The sequence below is a fragment of the Sorex fumeus genome, unplaced genomic scaffold (genome assembly GCF_029834395.1).
Source record: "Sorex fumeus unplaced genomic scaffold, SorFum_2.1 ptg000098l, whole genome shotgun sequence".
Lineage (NCBI taxonomy): Eukaryota > Metazoa > Chordata > Mammalia > Eulipotyphla > Soricidae > Sorex > Sorex fumeus.
In genome coordinates this window covers 88,407,600-88,426,688 of record NW_026606155.1, presented here as the reverse complement: position 1 = coordinate 88,426,688, position 19,089 = coordinate 88,407,600, and the positions used below count along the sequence as shown (strand labels likewise).

At 36.9% G+C, this 19,089-nt stretch overlaps 1 protein-coding gene across 1 annotated transcript in view; it reads right to left on the bottom strand.

The window, feature by feature from the left end:
* Nucleotides 1–19,089, bottom strand: part of CTDSPL2 (CTD small phosphatase like 2) — a 79,967-nt gene that overhangs the window by 12,832 nt on the left and 48,046 nt on the right. Inside the window, exons 6-8 of the mRNA XM_056134053.1 lie at nt 16,325–16,403; nt 15,912–16,023; nt 12,447–12,533 (exon numbers count right to left, since the gene is read on the bottom strand). Coding sequence (XP_055990028.1) covers nt 12,447–12,533; nt 15,912–16,023; nt 16,325–16,403 — 278 coding nt within the window. The remainder of the gene's footprint in view (nt 1–12,446; nt 12,534–15,911; nt 16,024–16,324; nt 16,404–19,089) is intronic.

The window sequence follows — 19,089 nt, the reverse complement described above, 5'->3', positions numbered from 1 at the left end:
TTACCAATATTTCCAATATTTGTGATTCCCAAAACCTAGAGAGCAAAAATATTTACTAAGTACTTAATGAAAGATTAAGTGAAGCAGAACTTTCTGGGAGTAATATAAAAGAGAAAAGCCAGCAGACCTACTACAGGACAACTACTGGTTGCCCTTGAGAATGATCATTAGTGACAAATTTCAAATAACATTTTGGGGGGGTGTGGGAGGACATGTCTGTGGGCCACAACTGGCTATGCTCAAGGCTGACTCCTGCAATCAGAGATCACTACTCCTGGTGGTGCTCAGTGGTCCAAATGTGCTCAGAACTGAACTCAGACTGGCTGTATGGAAGGCAAGTGCTCTATCCACTGTACTATCACTACAGTCCCAACATTTCTTAATATATTAATAATACTTCTCTATGCCCACCTCTGGACTAGAATAATAAAGGTCTACTTATTTTTAACATTAACAGACATTTTATTCCTCTTATTATTTTTTGGTTTTTGGGACCCACCAGGTGATGCTCAGGGCTTATTGGGTCTGAGCTCAGAAATCACCACTGGCAGGAACTGGGACAATATAGGTGCCAGGGATCGAACATGGATTGGCACATGCAAGTCAAGTGCTCTACCTTCTTAACTATTGCTCCTAGGCATTTTATTCTCATTTCTTGACTAATAATTACAAAGCTAAATTTTCATATTCCTTCTCCCCCAGCAAATAAAAATAACCAAATTTCAACATGCTATCACTATAATTTAAAGTAAGGTACTGAAAATTTAATAAGAGTTGCACTACTCATTCATTTTTAACCTTTCATCCTGAAATAAGGTGGTTCATAGCTTTTGTGGAAACGACATACCTTATTTGTTTGGAAATGTAAATATTTTAATTTACTACCTTAACTTTTCCAACTAAACTTATAGTTAGGAAAATAATGATCAGGGACGGGAGAGATAGCACAGCAGGTAGGTGCTTGCTTTTACACATGGCTGAGCCAGGTTGGATCCCTGGCATCCCACATCCCTTAAGACTGCCAGGAGTGATTCCTGAGTGCAGGAGCCAGGAAAAAATCCTAGGCACCGTCGAGTGTGGTTCAAAAGGTGGGGAAAAAGGAAAAGAAAAATCACCACCAATACTATAATACTTTTTCTTAATTACTTTATATTGATGATAAACTTAGTCATCATTATCTCTTAATATTCATGTATCTAATAACCAAAAATATTTCATTTTTTGCATATGCATAAATATTTGTTTCCAGTATATCTGCTGTATATCACCTGCTCCACATTGTGCTCTAATTTTAGTGCACAATGTATCTACAATTTGGGTTACTCTGAATAGTGACACACCTCACTGTTGTAGAGGAATACTTTTCATACATCATTATTTTGGGGGGAAGTGGTGTGTTGGGTCATCCCAGCAATACTCAGGGATTACGCCTGGTGGTGTTTGGGGGGACCATATATTAAGCCTGGGTTGGCCGGTGCAAGGCAAGCACCCTACCTACTGTACTACTGCTATGGCCCCATATTTATTTTCTGTAATACAGAACTTCATTCTACTGCAGACTTATATTCCTGACCAGAAATATTGCCCTTTAAACCCTATTATCCAAATACAACAAGTGGCACATTGTACAAAGATGATATATTCCAATATCCTTCACTGTAATTTCCAGGTAAGGTTGAAACTGTAATTTCATTATACATTCTACTACTTTGAACTATATTAAACATAAAATTGCTCTTCTTCAAAATACGTCTTTTTTTTTTCTTTTTGGGTCACACCTGGCAATCCATAGAGGTTACTACTGGTTTTGCACTCAAGAATTACTCCTGGCGATGCTCAGGGGACCACATGGAATGCTGGGAATAGAATTCGGGTGAGCCACGTGCAAGGCAAATGCCCTACACACTGTACCGTTGCTCCAGCCCCCCAAATACATCTTTTTTCTGGGGATGATAGGTGGGTACCAAACATAGGGAAACATTATTAGTAAGTACCTTCTCTTAAAATGAAATGTAGTCATTACTGACTATAAAAATTCCGATCCTCAGGGGCTGGAGCGATAGCACAGCGGGTAGGGTGTTTGCCTTGCACGCAGCTAACATGGCCGACACAGGTTCGATCCCCAGCATCCCATATGGTCCCCTGAGCACCACCAGGAGCAATTCCTGAGTGCATGAGCCAGGAGTAACCCCTGAGCATCACCGGGTGTGACCCAAAAAGAAAAAAAATGTATCTATAATTTGGGTTACTCTGAATAGTGACACACCTCACTGTTGTAGAGGAATACTTTTCATACATCATTATTTTGGGGGGCAGTGGTGTGCTGGGTCATCCCAGCAATACTCAGGGATTACACCTGGTGGTAAAATTATGGATACATTCCTATCCTCAAAACAGATACACCACTTAAAAAGGAAAATGTTTCCTTTAGGAGAGGAAGAGAGAAAGGAGTAAAGAGGGTGTGGGGAGAGAAAGAAAGAGAAAAAGGGGGGATGAGAGAGGGAGGGGAGAGGAGAGAGAGAGAGAGAGAGAGAGAGGGAGAGAGAGAGAGAGAGAGAGAGAGAGAGAGAGAGAGAGAGAAACACCGGCCATAGAAGCAGTCGGGGTGGGGCTGGGGTTGGGGGGTGTGGGGTGATGGGAGTGAACCTGGGGATACTGGTGCTGGAAAATGTACACTGGTGGAGGGATGGGTGTTGGAATACTGTATGACTGAGATCCAGACATGAACAGCTTTATAGGGGTCTATCTCACTATGATTCAATAAAAAAGTAGAAAATAAAGGCAGAAACTGAAGTCAGTTGAAGAGGGGCAGGGGTTGGAAAAGATGTATTGAATAATAGTGAGCAGGGGTGGGGTTGGAATCATCCAACAGTGCTGCAAAAACAAAATCTCAGAAAAATCCAAAAGTTTAAGACCAGCAGATCTCAGTCATCTGGCCAGATATATCAAAGTAGAAATACACGGAATGTCAAGAAGCACAAATACTATCCAATAGGAGATAAGACTTGTCAAGTATTTATTAGTTTGGTGTATCTTAAAGTAGGTATATGACACTATCCTCTATGAGGTGCTAGGAGGACCTAAGGGGGCAAATTGTAGCCTTGGGTGCTTTTAGTAGATGGTGCTTTCGTTTGTTCACTAAAAGGAGGTAGATTTCCAGGGGACAGTGAGTGATTCTTTTCTTTCTCTTTTTTGGAGAGGTGGAACGCTCACACCCAGAAATGCTCAGGGCTAATAGCTCAGCACCCAGGAATTACTCCTGGCAGTGCTTGGAGAAACATATGGGATGGCGGGGATCAAACCTGCGTCGGCTGTGTACAACACAAGTGCCCTGTACTATCTTTCCAGACCCAAGTGATTTTTGTTTTTAAAGGTGGCACATGGTCAATAAGTTTGAGAACCTCTGTATTAACCTACATAAACATATAGTCGCACACAACTATACCTCCAAATGCTTCAAAATATAACCCTACAAACTCATTTTTTATTTTCCACCTTTCTCACAGATTCTTTTCCCAAGCTGCCTATTTACTACATTTTCTTTATTTAGAAAATTATCACCCATCCTTCAATTTGCAACTTGTCAAAACCATACAGTAGTCCACTAAATACAAAATTAAATCAAAAAGTTTCTTTTCAGTCTTGTCTAGTCTGTTCTTTCACAGAGCAATAAATCTCTTTACATCAAACATATTTTTGTTTAAAAGTAAAAATAAGCAAAGCTATAACATAAATTTTATTTAAAATACCGTATTAAAAGATATGTGTTATACACTACTTGAGTTTATGAGTATGAATACGTGCATTATCCAAAACATTTTTTGGAGGATTGGGTCACTAATAAAGGTAATTAGGGGACCATGTGCTGCAAGGAATCAAACCCAGGACTCTTGCATAAGCTATGTTATCTCTTTTGCTGCCCAAAATTCTTAAACTCTTCCCTGAAGAATAGCTGCGAAACAGGGATAACTTTACCAAAATTTTTATTTAAAAAAGTGATGAATATGTAACAGAAAAATTAAAACTATTAATAGTACATCAACACTACCTCACAGGGACAATATTTAACATTTATGCTACTTTTTTTTTGTATTAAGGTGACGAGTATGTCCTAAAATTTATAAAAGTCCTGATGGACAATAGTGACACCAAGACAGTAAGTAGCTCCCTGAGCACTACTAGATGTGACTCAAAGTGGGGGTGTGCTTAAAAAGTTTGGTTAGGGATTGGAGTGATAGCACAGCGGGTAGGGCGTTTGCCTGGCACATGGCCAACCCGGGTTCAATTCCCAGCATCCCATATGGTCCCCTGAGCACTGCCAGGAGTGACTCCTGAGTGCAGTGCCAGGAGTAAAGCTGTGCATTGCCGGAATATGACTCAAAAAGAAAAAAAAAGTTTGGTTATAAACTGTTTATATTTTGTTATCAAGTTTACTTTACAGTCACATTTATATCTGAGTATATTGTCTATCAACTAATCTATTTCAGTTCTGATTCGTTTATCAAACCTCAAAGTAATACATAAATAACTTTAACAGCATAATAAAAAAAGAAGACACCAAAGATGAAAGAGAGCAAGAAACACCCAAAGATAAGAAACTTCAATTTTGGGGTAATTAAACATTTTTTCTTCTAAGTGAAACTTTTTAAGCAAAGAAATTCTAAATGGTTTTAAAAGCACAGATGAGAAACCAGACACATGACTGGCCTGTGTTTCCCAGCACTATAATATGATCGCCTCCCTCCCGACACCCCACTCAGCAATATCAGGAGTGAACCCTGAGTGCAAACCTGGTAGACCCAAAGCCAAAAAACAAATGCACAGATGATGTGATGCAACCATATAACAAAAGAAGCAGGCCTATTGGGGCCAAGAGAATAGAGCCCTTGCCGTGGATGTGGCCAACCTGGGTTCAATCCCCAGCATCCCATGTAGTCCCTTAAGCCCCTCCAAGAGTGATCCATGAGCACAGAGCCAAAGGTAAGCCCTGAGCATTGCTAGGAGTGGCCCCAAGGTAGACTTTCACTAATTTCTCCATGAAATTGTTTAAACATTATCATAGTGTTGGGGGAAGAACAGCTAGAGAGCTGATACAATAGGCTAGGAGCTTCTATTGCATGACACTGACTGAGGTTTGATCTCCAGATACTATATACAGTCCCTTGAGTATCGCCAGGAGTAAAACAGGAAGAAGTAAGCCCTGAGCAGAGTCAGGTGTGGTACAAAAACACAAAACAAAAAGCAACAGTGGGATTCATCCACTTAAAGAAATATAGCACCTTTAAAATTAAAAAATGAGGGTGCTAAAGATATAACTCAGTGGTCGAGTACTGCCTTACATGTATGAGAATAGGGTTCTATACCAGTACCACAATATAAAAAATGAAGAATGAGATAGTACCAAAAACTTGGAGAATGGGGTTAGAATCTTCCCTTTAATAGATACCACAGCTGTATAAGTGGCTGTTAATTTATTTTACCCTTCTGTACAGTTTAGTTTCCTCATCTATGAAATGGGTGTAACAGTATCTATTCCTCATAGGTTTGTTGTGAAGACTAAAAAGCTAAAACATGGAAAACACAACAGTTATTACTACCTACTGTTATTCACAAGTCATCAGTTATAAAGAGAATAGCTAGAATGATTGGGGCAGAATGGTCAACCTTACAGAGAGCCAGCTACTATAACTATCATTATACCTTTAGAAGAAACAGTAATAATAACTGTGTCAGCTGATTGCTTAACTATTTAACTTAGTTACATTTTCTTCGAATCAATGCCAGAGCAGTGAGATAAAAACCCAAAGATGGCTATTCATATAGGCCCTGTGAAGGCCTCAAATTGATAAACCAATGAAAGTAGTTTATAGTCATCTTGTACTTCAGAGTTCCATTAAGAGTTAGATGGTTCTGCACTTGTTTGTTCACTGCAGCACTGTTTACAATAGCCAGAATCTGGAAAAAAACCTGAGTACCCGAGAACAGATGACTGGTTAAAGAAACTTTGGTACATCTACACAATGGAGTACTATGCAGCTGTTAGAAAAGATGAAGTCACGAAATTTACATACAAGTGGTACTACATGGGAAGTATCATGCTAAGCAAAATGAGTCAGAAAGAGAGGGACAGACATAGAAATACGGCATTCATCTGGGGAACATAAAGTAACAAAATAGGAGACTAACACCCAAGAATAGTCAAGATAAGTACCAGGAGGTTTACTCCATGGCTTGGAGGCCAGCCACACATGCCAGGGGAAAAGGGAGTTCAGATAGAGAAGGGAGCACCAAATAAAGGGTGTTGGGAGGATCCTCCCAGGATGGGAGAAGCATGATGAAAGTAGACTGTAGATCGAACATGATTGCCATTCAATGCCTCTTTTGCAAACCACAGCACCCAAAAGGAGAGAGAGAACAAAAGGAAATGCCCTGCCACAGAGGGGGATGGGGGATGGGAGGGATACTGGGACCCGTGGTGGTGGAAAATGGGCACTGGTGGAGGGATGGGTACTTGATCATTGTCTAACTGAAACCCAAGCACAAAAATGTGTAAGTCTACAACTGTACCTTATGGTGTTTCACTAATAAATATTAAAAAAAAAGTTAGATGGCTGCCTGAAAATTAATCTGGGCATAAGTAGGCAAATATTATACATCAGAACCAATACATATAAGTAAAATAAAAATTAAAAAAAAAAGACCCAACTAAAAATTTCTGTTAAGTTGCTCTGTATTAAGTAGAATAAAATGAAGTTTATATATCTATATAGATCTCCCATATAAAAAGAAAAAAGACCCCACCATCTTCAAGTAAAAATTAGTCTTTGGCCACTACATATAATACTTAAGTATGTATATACACATGCTTGTTCCATCTATATAGCTACTGATGTATTTATAATAAATTTTAGTCATTCTAACAAAAAAGGGTCTTTTAGGAAAACAAAAATGTGCCTTTAAAGCAACTTTATTTTTGTTTTTTGGGGGTGGGGGCCATACCTGGTGATGCTAAGGGGTCACTTCTGACTGTGTTCAGGAAGTATTCCTGGAGAGGTTCAAGGGACCACATGGGATGCTGGAGATCAAAACAGGATTGACTGCATGCAAAGCAAATGCCCTACGTGATGTATTATTTTTCTGGCTTCTAGAAGCAACTTTTAGATTAAGATTTTTTATTTCAATGGATGCCTCTCTTTTTTATTCAGTGGTTGAACAATAACTTTACTATTTTGGTAGAGAGGAGGGTAGCCAAAACAGTGGCCAGGAGGCCAGAGGCCCCTCCAAAGATTCTCTACCAATGGGACCAATGTGACAGCCCGGGGATGTGTTGTTGGCTCAAGCCCTTCAGTGCCAAGGACTACGTGGGGCCACCACAGCAGTGCATGAAGTCCTTAGGGTTCATATCTAGCAATACACTGGAGACCATGTGGTACTGGGAATTAAACCACAACTGGCTGCATTCAAAGTATGTACCTTAACCCCTGTATTATCTATCCACCCCCCTCTACTCTTTATTATGATTTTAAATGAATTGCTTGTTTTTAATGAACAGCCTCTTAATTTTAAGATATATTAAATTTTTATATTTCATTTTTCGGGAGGGTGTCATAACCTTGCATCAACGTCAGAGCCCATGTACCACCTTTTAAAACAATCTTTCCATCCTTAAGACACATTTAAGACCAAATATATTTTACCTTATAAAAATAATTTTTTTTTAATTTTTGGTTTTTAAGCCACACCTGGTAATGCTCAGGGGTTACTCCTGGCTCTGCACTTAGGCATTACTCCTGGCCGTGCTCAGGAGATCATACAGGATGCTGGAGAATCAAACCTGGTCGGTTGTGTACAATTGTATCCATTATACTATTGCTCCAGCCCCCATTTTCTTATATAGATTTTATCTCAATTTTTCCTAACCCGAACAACATGGCTCATCAATACCAAAAAAAAAAAAAAAAAGAAAAGAAAAATGAGTGGCAATAATTAATTATACTAATAGGAAAATTAACATGGTGACTGGTGGCTCAATAATTAATTATACTAATAGGAAAATTAACATGGTGACTGGTATGAGCCACTTCAAACAGGCTATCCAACAAATAAGGTTATTGATGCCAGAAGAGTTTCATACTACACTTTAGTTCAGTGTCGTCCAACAAAATTGAATTCTATTAATGAAGTTGCCATATGGTAAGAAACATAAACTGCAGCACCAGCACCAATTAAGATTTACCTATTGAAATATTTCCCCTAGCAACTAAAGTATTATCTCTATCATCAATATTTAGAATCCACAACCCCAAATATTATATTAAAAAAATTGTAACTAATACAAGTCAAATCAAATGCTTCTCCGTATCAATATAAGAGAAGAAAAATTAGAAAAAATTAGAGTAGGTATGGACCACAAAAACTCTTAATTGAAGACAAGTGCTTTTGTCTTCACGAAGCACAAAGTAATGCTGACTCTCCTAGGAAAAGTCTATAGAGATATTGAAATCACTGACTTATTACCTGTCTTGTTCTATGGTTTAAAATATTTGAGATCATTATGAAAATTATCCTAAGCCACAAGATTCCCAGGAAAAGAAACAATAAGAGGAAGAGGCTGAGCTTTTGCTAAACATAAGGGCTACCATGTACCTCCTCTTCCCAACTATTCCCACAGCCTCTACTGATAAAACATTCTTCACCAAGTATCTCCCTACAAGATCCTATCTCTCCTTGAGTGCTTACCACAATCTGATTTCTGGACAGCTGACCCAAAGTTTGTTGACTTATCTTCAGAAAGCCACTGACTGGCTAAAGTCTTATTGGTGAACAGAGTGAAAAATCAGATGCCCCTGTCATACTTTACATAATGAGGAGTTGCACAACACAGTTACGTTTGGCTGCACTGTGGTGAAACATATGAGGCATCTTCTTTTATTCTTCAATCAGCCACGACTGGGCTGAGTAGCTCTATTACATCTTCAAAAAACTGAGCTCCAGTTCTTGATGGATAGAGGAAGGTCACTGAGGAGGTGGTTCAGCTCAAGAGCTAAGTGAAAAATCTGTCTTTTGATTCAGTCCTGCTTGTGGATAGAAGTCATCTTCTGGATGGAAGAGGGAGTGAGATGACCTAGAGTCTTGAATTGGTGGATCTGCAGGAACAGAAACTAAATACAGTGGAGACCTCTTAACTGAGTAACACCACGAGATGGATTTCCTGATAGTGTGTCAAATTAAACTAAATAACGTGCATTCAAATTTATCATGCACTTGTTTTTCTATCAAATGCATTACCATTTGGTGAATAAAGGTTTTCCCAGTAACTATTATGATTAATGGGAAAAGGGGCAATTTAAACAAAACTTTATTACTTTGCTTTTGGAAGTGCCATACCTTCACTTCAAACTTCAGTTTTTTCAAATGACTTTTTTTCCCCATATCTGTGATAGATCTATTTTTACAGTGTCAGCATTAACATTCATCAAATCAAATTTTAACTTGAGGCAGATCTTTCTAGGACTTTTTTTTCCCTGTATCTCCTAAAGAAATGGAATTCAAATATACCCAATATACTGAGACTGAATAATCTACCGGCTCACAATGTCTGAGACTTGCTCTAACGAAGTTGAGATCCTACTTATCACCCAAAAGAGTAAGTATCAGGAAGTCAGGGAATCTCTAAATATAAGTAAGTGGCCACCCGAAATTTCTCTTAAACTTTCATCTAAAAGAAAAAGCTAAGCCTACAACCAAATTACAATGAATGTAATTTAAATTTTATCTAGTAAGAAGTCTGATGAATACTTGCTTCCACTTAGAATTTGAAGTTGTAAATTTACTGTATATACTCTCATTAAATTATTAGATTAAAGGTCATTAAACTTTATTTTTGGGTCAAACAGATCAAATTCATATTGTCACTTTTTTTTTAAAATGAAATTTTATTAGGAAAAAGCAACACATTCAATATGTACTATATTACTGTTTTCATGCTGTAACTCAGAAAAAATATATCAGGAGACCACATAACTTAAAATACTAATGATCGTTTATAGGAAAACCTGCTATTCAATGATATAGATTATTTAAACACATGTATATCTGTTTATATATAAATTGTTTTAGAAGAGAAATAACAAATAGAATTAAAATTATAGATCAACCCTACCAAATGTATCACAGAAAAAGAAAACAAAAATTAAAGTGCCAAGAGGATATTTTATCAGGTTTTGATTCAAATATAGAATTTTATCCTCTCAATATATCACTATTTTTACGAATATACGCCTAAATGCGATGTAATTGATAAATTCAAAATCATATAAATGCTATGACATTTCACTTAGAAATGAGTGATTGTACGTCATGAATTTCACCTTAATAAATTACTGTTAAGAGTATATACAATATTTTACAGATTTCTACCTTTAAGTGGGCCACACTATATTGTAGTGGTTAAATATGTAAGTTACATCTTACCTAATAATGTGGTTTTCTCCAAAATCTCTTAGATCATCTCAGACCCTTGTGTATATTTCTTCTTTGCCAGTAGATGGAGACAACACCACTGAAAGTTTAAAAGACATCATTCCCTGTTTAAAGGGAGCTTGCTGGTCTGAAAACTAGGGGAACCCTAACCCAAGATTTCTTCGAAATTATTTTTTTTTAAATCAGACAAAGCAGCTATGCCAAAACCAGAAATCCAAGGGAAATATACCCATAAACTATGGAAATCCTCAAAAATTACTACTGGAGAACTAAACTCTTACATAATGTATCACTAAATCATAGTATTAAAATATAATACTATAACTTGTAAGATTCAAGTTATATTCGTGCTAATTCCTCCTAATTTAACCTAGATGAGAATGTATAACTCAAAATATAAAAGAGGGGGAAAAAATTCTTTGAATTCCACTGTTAGATGCACTATACAGTACATACATGGCTTATTAGTCACATACACTGCTAGAAACCTTTTATTACAAATAATACAACTAGATCCGCAACAAACATAAGAACTTTATAAAGAAGATAATTAAAGTAGAAATGATGGAAGGAGGAGTAAGAAAATAACAATTTTATCATCACACTGAAAATAAATGCTCACAAAGGGAATCAACATCATCTATTTTCCAAGTTTCTTGTCTCACTCTAAAAATTACAAACCAAAACCATCTATGTCACCTCAAAATGTTTTGCAAAAACAATTTTTTCCAAACTCAAAACCAGAAAGCCGTTTTTTACAGAAAAAAAAGTTATCGAGCTACATAAACAGTAATAAGATTTTGTATTCTCTTTGCCACAAATTCATATCCTTTAAAGTCCACTAAACAAGAAGCCACTTGACAAAAAAGCTAATATACAGTTTAAAAGTACATAAAATTCTTCAAATTCCTTATTTTTAAGTATATTTTATTAATCATTTATCTAAAGTCAGTTTACAGAAAATATTTAAAAATATAGTACTCAAACATTGTTGTACCTTTAATGCCTTTCTAGATTAAACTGTCAATACTGCTGAAATTAATCCTTTTGTGCTTCATTACAAGATAAAAGGTAAATGTACCCCCAACTCACAAATTTCTATTAAACTGAAATTTTGTTATTTCTGAGATAGTACCATCTGCCAAGAAAACTACTCCCACATTCTACATGCCTAGTAACAGCATATAAACAACCACAAATACCTGTTCATCACACACCTGGTAAATGTTCCTGACTTTATTCAATTAAATTATTTGATTAGCTTCCTCATAAAAAAAAAGTTTAACCCCTCCCCAATCCTTCACTAACTCATGTGTATGAAAATGTCAATTCAATAACACCCACCACCATAGATACTTTGAAATTTAAATATGAAAATTTTTTGATAGGAAAACCTCAAAGTAAAAACCATGAACAAGACAGATCACAGTGAAATGTAAATGATATTTGTATTATGCTCATCAACAAAGATGAGGAAAAAAATACTTAGACCAAAATTTAAATAAATTATGACTAGAAGAATGTCCTAGTTTTGTAATTAACTTCAATCAAACTGCAATCTACAGATCACAAAAAGAAATAAAAGTGACCAACAAGGAATCAGTTTTCTTTATGTTAATTTTAAGTCAGGGAAGGAGGGAAGGAAATACCAGGAATTAACCTGGAAAATTCTTCTTGGGGATCTATGATATCAGTGCTTCTGCCTCCACCTGCTGGCAAACAGATCATGAAACTAAGAGAGATCACTGGATTAAAAAGTTCACAATTTTTGATTAACAAATTAATATTGTCTTATGCAATTAATTATTTAGCATGATGCTACTTTGTGTTAATAAATCAAGTAATTGATAAAACCCAAGAGAATAGGCACATTAAACCAACAAAATAAGAAATCACAAAGGAGTTCTTATAATTCAGAGAATGTTATCTGAGATCAAAAAGCAAGTTAAAAAAATTTTAATTACCTGATAAATGACATCTTGGAAAAGAACTGGAAAAGTAAGTGCTGCATCTTCTAGCTCATTTAGACTACAGTGTACTAGTGTTTCATCCTTAAAACAAAAAGCACATACTGAATGAACCAAGATACTAAAAGAAATTTTCAATGATAATATGAATGCATGATCACTAAAAACATTAAAGTACCCATTCTATGTGGAATTTTAGGTTTCTATTACATTACTGTATATGGCACAGCAGCTTGGGTTCGAATTTGGGGGAAAGGTAGAGAGGGAGAAAGTATAAGCATTACTCTGGGAGTAGCACTGTCCTCCCATTGTTCATCGATTTGCTCGAGCAGGCTCAGTAACGTCTCCATTGTGAGAGTCGTTGTTATTGTGTTTGGCATATCGAATACGTCACAGGTAGCTTGCCAGGCTTTGCCGTGCGGGCGTGATACTCTCGGTAGCCTGCCGGGCTCTCCGAGAGGGGCAGAGGAATTGCGGAGGAATCGAACCTGGCTCGGCCAGCCAGCCCCGCACAAGGCAAATGCCCTACCACTGTGCTTGTACTCAACAGTTATTTCCAGCTCGGGGGTCATTCCTGGCAGAACTCAGGAGACTGTGATGCCAGGGATCTAAATTGGTTCAAAACATTAAAGAATGCACAAATCCCTTTAAGCTCTCTCCCTTGGCTTGGGACAGAATTTTTTGTTTTGTTTTGTTGGCTTTTGTTTTCCAGTCATACCTGGTTATGCTCTTGTCTTGCACCTAGCTCACTGTTTAGGAGTTACTCCTGACAGTGCTCGGGACTATATGCAGTGCCATGGTTTGAACCTGGGTCTGATGCATGCAAGGCAAGCACCTTTATCCCTATACTATACTAGCCCAGGAACAGAATTTTAAGAAAATGTTTGTGGTTGCTGTTTTGAGGGCACACCCAGTGATGCTTAAGGGTTACTCCTGGCTCTGCACTCAGGAATCACTCCTGGCGGTGCTCAGGGGACCATATGGGATGCCAGGATCAAACCTTGGGTGGCCATATACAAGGCAAGCACCTTACCAGCTGTACTCTCTCTCCGGCCCCAGGAACAGAATTTTAAAAGTTACTGACTCTCAGATGTGGTCCCTGGATCAGCAAGCAGCTTCAGCATTATCTGGAAACTATTTAGAAATGCAAACTTTCTAGTTCCATTTCTGGTAATTCAGAAATTCAGCAAGGGTAGAATGGAGCTCAATAAACAGGTTTGTGGAGGGGGCTCTTAGGAAGGGCACAGTACTCAGAAGACATTGGGGCCTCTTCCAGCTAGAGTAGGCAAATTGGGCCCATAATTCAAAGTAAGAGCCCAGAGGATGTGGTGCCCAGGACCAAGCCAAGGTTGGCCACATGCAAGGCAGAGAGGTCCTTGTACAATTTTTCTCTCCAATGCCAGAAAAGTATATTTTTATGTCCTTCAAGTTATTTTGGATGTATACTCAAGCTTGAGAATTAAATATTACTGTTTCCAACTTTAAGTAAGTAAACCATAATATACTTAATTTAAAAATAAACAACAAAGAACATAATTTTAAAAATACATCTATTTATAGTTCATGATTCTAAAATATTTCATAAAGAACTTTTAGAAAATGGATGTTTTAGTATGTAAGCTCAATAGACATAAAAATTGTTTAAAATAGCTGTCAATTATGCTTTGTGATCTGATTACCAAATCCTATTTCTCATTAAGATAGGAAGTTAAAAGTCATCCGATCTAACGTATGTGCATATTTGTTTATTCTGTTCTTAAAAAAACAGACAAATTCACAAAAAAACAGTGTTTCCATTCGTAGAAAGTTTTAAGAACCCCCCAAAGCTTTCAATGCATTTAGAATTAAAACGAAACACAAATATTCATACCTTGTGATTCCACATCTTATTAGTTGGAGTGTTTCTTTTAACCTAAAGTCAAACTCTGGGGAGGCAAAGAGCAAAAATACTCTAGATGTGCCTCATTTTCTTTCAATGCATATAAAACTACAATTCGATATTCTTTTAGCATTTTTTTTTAAAAAAGGGTATTCTCTTTCCTGCAACTGAATAAGTCTTCATTCAAAAGCTTATCTATATACTTTTTATTTTTCCTTTTTTCATTTTTATTTTGTAAAATTACTAATTTTAGTAAAATAGCATTGCTCAGTCAATACTATTGAAAAATCTTTCCTTTACTATTTACGTTCACCTAGAATTAAAAATTATTATAGCCAAACTAATGTTGAACTAATAAACAAACTCCTAATATAAAAATCTAGCAAAATTTTTTTTCAGTTTTTTCTACTAACTTGCAAATCAAATCAGAATCATAACAAGTTTCACATTTTTTTCTTTTCCTTTCTACTTATCCTTGTACAAGGATTTCTGGGTAAGTTTCTTACATGTCTTTGGCTAGGCAAAGGCAAAGATGCTAAACTCTTCAAGACTATCAGCAAATTGAGATTTAAAATAACATACTTTCCTTCCAAAGTAAAATATTTATGAATACTAAACCACTGCCTCCAACTGTAAACTACTTGTGTGACAAATAATTAAAAAAAAAGAAATTTCCCAATATTATAAATGTGTATTTGTTAATACTAAGAAATTTTTAAACAGATGGTAAATGTTCTGATCACATATTGAATTTAATTATCAGCAGAAAATAGAAAATATTCAGTTTCAGAACTCTATTACTCTAAAATAAATTTTTCAAATGACATTGAGAGGCATCATTAAAATTTTATTAGTAAGAACTACAAAATCATGCTGTGAGAGTTGTAATGAAGTAACTGGTGTAAGGTAATACACAAAAATGAGAATACGAAAAAATATATGGTACTGCAAAAGATAAACTCAACAAGATCCAGATTTTATTTGGTCTTTTGGGATTATAGAACCTGACCCCAGTGAAATATTGTCTAGAAATGAAATTAGAATTTATTGGGTAATAAAAAAAAATAAAAATCATGAAAGTCTAAAGAGAATGAAAGAAGATGTCAGTACAAAAATATGAGTACTTTAATTTCAAAGAATAAATGATACCAAACTGAACTTGGGGCTGAAGCGATAGCACAGCGGTAGGGCGCTTGCCTTGCACGCAGCCAACATGGCCGACCCGAGTTCGATTCCTCCGCCCCTCCCGGAGTGCCCGGCAAGCTACCGAGAGTATCTCGCCCGCACGGCAGAGCCTGGCAAGCTCCCCGTGACGTATTCGATATGCCAATCACAGTAACAACAAAGTCTCCAATGGAGACGTTACTGGGCCCGCTCGAGCAAATCCACGAACAACGGGAGGGCCTTTACCTTATGGAGAAAATATCATCAAGTTTAAAAAATTCAGAAATCCTAAGAAATTATAGCAATGTGTAAGACTTTATTCAGTTTGAATTCTATTAGATATTTTGTGCTACTTTTTTTTTTTAAATTAAAGAATGTAACACTTTAATTTTCCCTACCTCTATAGTTATTATACTTACCAGATCTAAAACTAGAGAGAATTCTGGTGTGCTTCTTGTTTTCAATGGAAGAGCAGGTTTCCTATTTAGTTGTTCTTCTGTGAGTGGTGGAACATGTTTGATGAAATAATAGCTATAAATCAAATTTTAAGAAAATTCAACTTTTTACAATTATAAATCTATGCTAATAAAGTTAGTTTATATCTAAATCTTAAAATAATGCCTATTTAACCCAGTAAACCAGATTCATGAAACACGTAAATAAAACAAAACATACAAACTAGTTTTTCAGTTAACTCGGTGTATTTCAACCTGTACCTATACCTACACCTACTGACCACATGCTTTTGTCATACATCAGTTCAGCCACCCACCTAATGTGTACTTTTCATTTTGCTTCTAGAAGAAAAAGAAAAAGAAAACAAAAAACTCACGGGTCAAATACTTCCCAGTCTTCTTCATAGGTGGCCTCTGCATGAGCTGATGAATAACCACTGTCTGGAGTTACTGGTGCTAGTTAATACAATTGAAAAACAGTGTTATTTTTCTGCTTGGTTGTTTTCTATTTGTTTGGCAGTGCTCAGTGCTTACTTCTGGTTCTGCACTCAGGTATCCATCCTGGCCTCTCCAAACAATTAAATGATACTCACTCTCTTATCTCGCATGCTCTCTTTAGAAAAAGTCTTTAAGGAAAGGTAACACTTTTATCATTCATACCCCCCCCCCTTTTTTAAAAAGTTTTTGGGCCACACCTGGCGGTGCTTAGGGGGTCATATGATTTTCTGATGATCGAACCCAGGTCAGCTGCATACAAGGCAAGCACCCTACTAGCTGTACTATCTCCCTAGCCCCGTCATACCTTTTAAAACCAGTAAATATTTCACTTCTATCCATCTTTCATGACTCTCCTAAAGTGACTGTAATGTGTTATTTCATGACATTTTGCTCACCTTTTTTTTTTTGGAGGGGGGTAAATGAGGTTGGGGACACACCTGGTTGTGCTCAGGGCTCTGTCTTCATGTCACTCCTGGTGGAGTTTAGGGACCATATGGCTTTGCCTAGGATCAAACCCAGGCTGGTCACATGCAAGGCAAACAACCTACCTAATGTCATTTCTAATAGCACTCACCACTGTGCACTGTAATTTTAGTACACACTTGTTTCATTGTTAAGACCATAAGCTCCTGAAGGCCTAGGAATGGGCCTCACTAATCTTTACAAATAGTGCCCATTACCAATAAAAAAGGAATAAATGAATGAGGCAACAAGAGTAAATATTATTTTTGCCCTCTAAACACATCTTCTCTGTCTTTCTAGTTAGCTCCAACCCCCTGCACGTGCCCCCACCAAAACTCTAAGATTTACACTGCACAAAGATATAGAAAAAACCTCAATGAAAAAACCCTACACTTTATACTATTCACTAAACTGGAACACTGGCCAAAGTAATCAGAATAAAATGACAGGTCAACAGAAGGTTCATTTACAAGTTTTATTCAACTGAGAATGAACTATGTCATAAGCCAGTCTGATTTACTTATGAGGTTCAATAATATTCTTAAATTAGAATAACAACATTGTAGGTATTTTAACATTATAGATATTATGATGTTCGACACCCACCTTGCATTTGACAATTTAAAAATAAATCTATTCATATTGGTATTTTAAGGTAGAGAAATTTCAGAATTTTATATACAATTTCTTTAAATGTTTTCTGGGGCCAGTGATAACACAAAGGGATAAGCACACACGTTGCAGGTTGGAGGTCCCAGTTCAATCTCTGGCACGTGGTCCCAAGCACTGCCAGGTGGTCACCAAAACCTTCCCCTCAAAAAACCGATTATCTGGGGCTGGAGTGATAGCACAGCAGGTAGGGCGTTTGCCTTGCACGAGGCTGACCCGGGTTCAATTCCCGGCATCCCATATGGTCCCCTGAGCACTGCCAAGAGTGATTCCTGAGTGCAGAGCCAGGAGTAACCCTGTGCATTGCTGGGTGTGACCCAAAAAGCAAAAAACAAAACAAAAAAAACCCTATTATCTGCAGTTTCAGTAAATTATTTTTAAGCTTCCCCTGTATAATGCAGAGAGCATTATTTAATTTCCCTATATCAAACTACACTTCTCAACCAAAACATATTGTCCTAGACCTAAGGTAGTTCAATTTAAGATTATCTTTTTAAGGAATCTGAAAAGGTAAGTCACTTGCCTTGCATGTGGCCAACCCAGATTAGAACCCTATGTGGTTTATCATAACCCAGGTTTAATCCCATATGGACCCCTAGTATACCAGGAGTGATGCTCAGGAGTAAGCCCTGAGCATCACTAGGTGTGACCCCAAAACAGAAAGATTCTCTTTTTACTTTACAAAATTGATGAGTGATAAATATTCAACAGAAACTGTACTTAGAAATTTTATCTTATTCTGGGCTAGTGCTATATTGTAGAATACTCTCTGGGGATGCTGGGCCACACTGTGAACTGTAGTTCCTGGTCACCATGTAATCATAGATGTGAATAACTGATATTCTGCTGTGTATAGAGGGTTAAGTATTTTTTGCACAATTACAATAAGCTAGGTTAAACTATAATGCTCTATACTTTAGGTAGAATAGATGCATTTTCATTAAGATATTTTCATTTAAAATAGGTTTTTCCACAAAACCGAATAAGAGAGAGAGAACAGAAGGGAATGACCTGCCACAGGGGCAGGGTGGGATGGGGGGGATGGAGGGGATGGGGGGTGGGAGGGATACTGGGATCCGTGGTGGTGGGAAATGGGCACTGGTGGAGGGATGGGTATTTGATCACTGTATAATTGAAACCCAAGCACAAAAATTTGTAAGTCTACAACTGTACCTCATGATGCCTCACTAATAAAATAAAATGGGTTTTTCAAGTTTTAAACTTATAGCCAGGGTCATCTGTACAAATATCATTCTAGGCTTTCTTAAATACATGTTCCCACAATAAAATTTTTACTAATTGTTTAAAAAATTGTTTTCCCCAAACTGAAGGTGGGAAAGATGAATGTCCTCAGCTTTATTTATACTTTGCCTTTTTAACATGATAGAACACAATTTCATCTTTTGGTCTTATACACTAGTCTACCACAACCCTCAAGGTAATAAATTTTAATCACAAATGTTTCCATATTTCCATGACAACTGGCTCTGGAACCCAAGAATTATGTTGGGTT